This window comes from Arachis ipaensis, chromosome B01, assembly GCF_000816755.2.
Source record: "Arachis ipaensis cultivar K30076 chromosome B01, Araip1.1, whole genome shotgun sequence".
NCBI lineage: Eukaryota > Viridiplantae > Streptophyta > Magnoliopsida > Fabales > Fabaceae > Arachis > Arachis ipaensis.
Window position 1 is genome coordinate 63,295,590 of NC_029785.2, and position 5,207 is coordinate 63,300,796.

The following is a 5,207-nucleotide window of genomic DNA, read 5'->3' on the forward strand; positions in this document are numbered from 1 at the left end:
TTGCAAGCTTGGTGGCACTCCTTCCTTATTTTTCAATGAATTCCCACGTTCGAATCTTGGAGGAAGCATTCTAGCTATTTATTCTTGAATTCCCTTGCAAGGAGTAGCGTGTGGTTCCAAGTTCGAACCATGGAGAAGGCCTTTTGGCTATTTCTTCTTGAATTTCATTGCAAGGAGTGTTCCTTGCTTCCCTTAGCTCATGAGTTCGAAACTTGGTGGCTTCACTCCTTGGAAGTTCATCTTGAATAAATTTGGAGAGGTCCTCGATAAAGTTAACTTAGTTAACTTTGCTTTGTACCATTTCCTTGCTTTCTTTAGTGCTCAGTTAACTATTTGAACTTAGCTTTGTACCTTGCCTTCTCCTTTCATTCCTTGTGAAGCTCAGTTTGCTTTCTCAACTTAGCTTTCCTTCTTCCTCAATGTGGTTATGCTTTTTCTTCCCTTTGCCACGCTTTCTCTTTCCTTGGGCACGCTTCTTGCTTCCCTTGGAAACGTTTCTTATTTCCTTTGGGCACACTCCTTAAGCCACGCTTTTCTTGTTTTCTTCTTTCTTCACCTACAATTAACCAAATCAACCAATCAAAGTATCAGAAAATTCACAAGGTTTATAAAGCCATTAATTATCAATTAAATTTAGCTTTTGATTTAAGGAAGTCATGCATTTTCATTCCAAATCACTTACTTAGAATGCAAGAAAGTGCATAAAACCTAATAAAAACAAAGAAAAAGGCTAGTGAAACTAGGCTAAGATGACTTGTCATCACAACACCAAACTTAAAACTTGCTTGTCCCCAAGCAAGCACTTAAACATAAGAGAAGATAGAATGAAATAGATAGGTACGCTTGTCCTTATTATGCAAATAGTTGAATTTTGTTTATGGGGTTTTATGCAGATCAAAAATAGCTCATTTATTACTTGCTGTGAAAACAAACAATGTTTCCTTAAGGGTTCACCAAGGTTGCTGCTATGATTCCTTTCCTTTTTGCTTAATTCCCTTGTTAGCTTTTTCTTCTTTCTTTTGCATTTCAGAGCTTATTATTTATTAAGGGCTTGGTGTCAAATGTTGCAGTGGCCTTTGGCTTATTTTCACTCAACATTTTTTTCACCACAGACACATGGCTCACTTCTTTCTTCCTAGGATCATTGATGCCCAGCATCTCTTTGGATTACTAAATGTTTTGTAGCTAGGTTGCTCTTTATTGTGGACTTTCGGTTGACAATCCCAAATCAGTTGATCTAAGTTGCCAAGTTTTAAAATACTCCTTAGAACCTACTTTTCCAAGCATATCCTAGTACATAAACACCACATGCATATGTCCTAGGGTCCAAGCTATTGGTGTCTAGCCTTATTGTTTGTTTCTTTGCCAACTTTTGGTTTTTCTTCTTTCTTTTTCTTTCTGTTTTGGTTTATTTTCAAGGGTCTTTCATTATTTGAAGGATCATAGCAGCAAACTAGCTTAAGCTTTAAAGAAACAAGTCATTCTGCAACATTTATTTCATGAGCTAATAGTTGAATCAAACACACACCACCACTAATCTTTCATTCTAACTTTTGCAACATTGAACAATTATTTTTCTAAATCAAACATCTTTCTTTTATTCAAACAGCAAGGGAGACAAGACAAAGTATTCAAGTTAATGAGTGATGACAATTATTATGAAGATAACTTTCTTTAACTAGCCACTAATTTAAACAAAAGAAATAGTAAATCATGAAGCAATTGGAGGCATGTCATGTTTCAGATATGCATCTTCCTTATTTAAGTAAAAGCAAGAAAAGGAACTTCACCACCTCTATTTGTCAGGCATTTCCATTCTTTTGGATTTGCTAGATTCTCCCTTGTTCTTCTTCCTTTTCCCAAGCTTGGAGTAGTCACGAACTTCTTCACTAGGGCACCTTCTGTCCCAGATGGGATCTATGAGACCTGTGAGCCCAGCTGTCTCCAATCTCTTATACATCATTGCTGTATAATGCTTGGTCTTTGCTTTCTGTTGGTCTCTTAAATCTTGGCACAGCTCAAATGGTTTGATTTGTGAATTTAATCCTGGCATGCAGCGGATTAAATACTCCAACTTTGCTTGTGTATCTTCATAATGCTCTATTTGCTGCACTTGTCTAGTTTCTCCGATGGTATGATGAACATTCTTCCACTGATACAATTTGTGAGTATATTCCCCATACTTAGCTTGGGTCAGGAACATCTTATCATATGACTCTTGAAGTCCTGTTGTTAGTTCCCTTTGTCCCTCAAGAACTTTAGCTTGAAGTTCTTGTTGTTGGGCCATTGATTGTTGCTGCCAGCTCCCCAATCTTTCCTCCATTCTGTGTTGCCAAGCTTCATCTTGCTCCCTGTCCTTCGAATATTGTTCCCGGTGCTCTAGATATTGCTCTTGTTGTTGCAGATGGAGTTCCTGTTGTCTTGAATACTGCTCTTGCGCTTTCGCATTCTGTTGTGATATTTCATCAAGAACTTCCTGCAATTGACTCATATCTATGACACCCTGAGCTTGTTCGTCCCTCCTATGTAACCTTCTTCTTCGGTGAGTTCTTTCTTCTTCTTGATCTTCCTCTTCTTCTTCATTAAGGCCTTCCATTTTTCTCTTTGTAATTCCTCTGGTTTCTTTCACCTTCTCTGTATCCTCATCCTCGAAGAGCACTCCAGCCCTGTTACACAATCTCAGGATTGTGCTTGGGTGTCCAAGCCTACCCGATTTATTTGTGTCTTCGGCCATCTCCTGGATGCTATCTGCTATGAGTTGGGCAAGGTCGATTTCCCCACCATGTAGGATGCAGTATGACTGCATTGGCGTAGAATTCCCTTATCATCACAGCACTAATATCAGTGAGAGGACGGCACAGAAGATCCCATCTTCTTTCCTTGGTGATTTGTCGCATAATGGGGTATTCTCCCTCCTTTAGTTCGAACCCCATTTCAGCAATGACAATCTTTGTTTTCATGAGTCTTTTGTATCTTGCTTCATGAAATTGGGATTTGAACCTTTTTGTGTCATAGGATGGAGGCTCTGTCACCATTGGTTCCTTTCCTGGTCTTCTCCTTGATCTTGAAGAGGCCATTGAATATGTGTGTGAATAAGAGATAGTTGGGGATTGTGTTTGGAGTGATGTTCGGTTTGGTTGTGAAGAGAAGAAGGAAATTGTGTGCTTTGAGTGAGAATGGTCTGTATGAAAGTGTTCTTTATAATGTGTTGGGGGCTATTTATGGAAAAGGTTTTCAAATTTCCCAACAAGATCACAAAAGAGTATTGCATTCGGTTATGATGATGAATGGTGGGGATTAAGTTGAATAGTATAGGTATTCATGAAATGAATGGCCTGCATGTATTGTTGAAGCTTGACAAGGATTCTCTTCCTATTGGTTGCTTGCTTTTTCGATGTCCAATGGTGCATGCATGCAGATTTTGCTTTCCAAGATTGGCACACCTCTCTAGGCACATGTGATCCTTCTCTTGGCTTGTCATAACCGTTCCTTCCTCTTGTCTTTTCTTCAAGCCCCTTTTTTTTCTAATTAAATCAAAACGAAATGCTTCAGAACTCATTTAAAGCATGGTGGTCAAATGGTATATGCTTATATTTTATCTAATGGTCCTTAGTTGTGAAAGATCAATTGTGTCCTTGAACCAAAGTTTGGTGAACACCAAACTTGTCTCTTGCTCAGTGATTTGAATAAGCGCTTGTTACAATTGATACTTTCACCATAAGTGCCAATTTATCTCTTAGCATAAATTTCTAAAACTAAACAATGTATGATCCATCTTTGCATGACTTTGATTTTCTGAACAAAAGTTAAATTTTTCTCAAAATTCGTACATATGCAGACACCAAACTTAATGTTTGGTCATATACTTCACCAAAATGACTAAGCATATGATCTAAGAATGCTTGAAATGTTAACTTTTGTGTGCTGTCAAGCACACCAAACTTAGAAGTCTGGCATGTATTTCAAAGCAGTATATGCATCTGTCAAGGATGTCTAGACGAATTCAAAATCATGCTAAAGTGATCATACTTTTATTGAATTTAAAAGCAAGCAGGAATCATAAATCATGGGTTGCCTCCCATGAAGCACTCGTTTATTGTCATTAGCTTGACATTGACTCCCTCTTTTATGGTGGTTGATGACTGTGGTGCCTCAACTTGTCCCCTCTAATCGTGAGCTTCTTCTTTGTTCCTTGGTGCTCTATCTCAGCATGTTCTAGTGATAATATTTTGCTCACAGTATAGTAATCGTTAGTCTGTTAGTCTGCTCCCAGTTGTTGATAGACTACCTGCACTTTGTCACCTTTGGAGAGCCCTTCTGTTGGAATTTTTTTGTTCTTCCAACCCTTTTTGATTCTGTTTTTGTTTTTCTTCCCTCCTTTTGTTGACTCTTCTTCTTTGAAAACAGGCTCCCTTTTGAAATTCCTTTTCTTAGTTGCCAATACTACAATGTTCTCTTGAGCTTCTTCATTACTTTGCACAATCTCTTTCTCTTTTTGGCCTGTTGTATCATCTATCTCTTGCTTGGGAGAGCAGTTGTTGTTTGTCTTGTTGATTTCCTCCTTCCACTGCAGATTCTCCTTGTCTGTTTCTGTACCATCCTTCTTTCCATTACTGCTCTGTGTTTCTGGTAGTACACTCAGAGTGATACTTTCATTATACATCCAGAGGGTTAATTCTCCTTGCTCTATGTCTATGATGGCCCTAGCAGTGGCCAAGAACGGTCTTCCCAGTATAATGGAGTTGCCCTCATCCTGATTCGAATCCATGATCACAAAATCTGCAGGGAAGATGAATCTGTTTACCTTGACTAGAAGGTTCTCTATTATACCCCTAGGGCATATCACTGATTTGTCCACCAATTCTAGAGACATCTGTACTGCTTTCACCTCTTTTATGCCTAGCTTTTTCACTAGAGAGGCAGGCATTAGATTGATACTAGCTCCCAAGTCACACATCACCTTCTTGATGGTCATACTGCCAATGGCGCAGGGTAGAAAGAAACTCCCAGGGTCCTCGAGTTTGGGAGGAAGTCCCTTCTGGATTAGTGCTCTACATTCCTCAGTGAGCAGTACAGTTTTATTGACTTGCCAATTCCTCTTCTTGTTGATAAGTTCCTTCAAGAACTTTGCATACAGGGGCATTTGCTCAAGTGCTTCAGCTAAGGGAATATTGATTTCCAACTTCTTGAAGATTTCAAGAAATTTT

At 38.8% G+C, this 5,207-nt stretch overlaps 1 protein-coding gene across 1 annotated transcript; it reads right to left on the minus strand.

The window, feature by feature from the left end:
- Positions 1,796-4,663, minus strand: LOC107607691 (involucrin-like). Its single transcript, XM_016309617.1, has 3 exons — positions 4,439-4,663; positions 2,630-2,800; positions 1,796-2,476 (listed from the first exon to the last, which is right to left on the minus strand). The coding sequence occupies exons 1-3, from the start codon at positions 4,661-4,663 to the stop codon at positions 1,796-1,798; spliced, it is 1,077 nt and encodes a 358-aa protein (XP_016165103.1).

Excerpts from the sequence above, each read along its gene's own strand:
- LOC107607691 (XM_016309617.1), bottom strand. The coding sequence starts at position 4,663 with ATGTATAATGAAAGTATCACTCTGAGTGTACTACCAGAAACACAGAGC. Across the intron at positions 2,801-4,438 it reads AAGAGAACATTGTAGTATTG|TCATACTGCATCCTACATGG; the intron begins GCAACTAAGAAA and ends ACGCCAATGCAG. Across the intron at positions 2,477-2,629 it reads AGGATGAGGATACAGAGAAG|GAAGTTCTTGATGAAATATC; the intron begins GTGAAAGAAACC and ends AGTCAATTGCAG.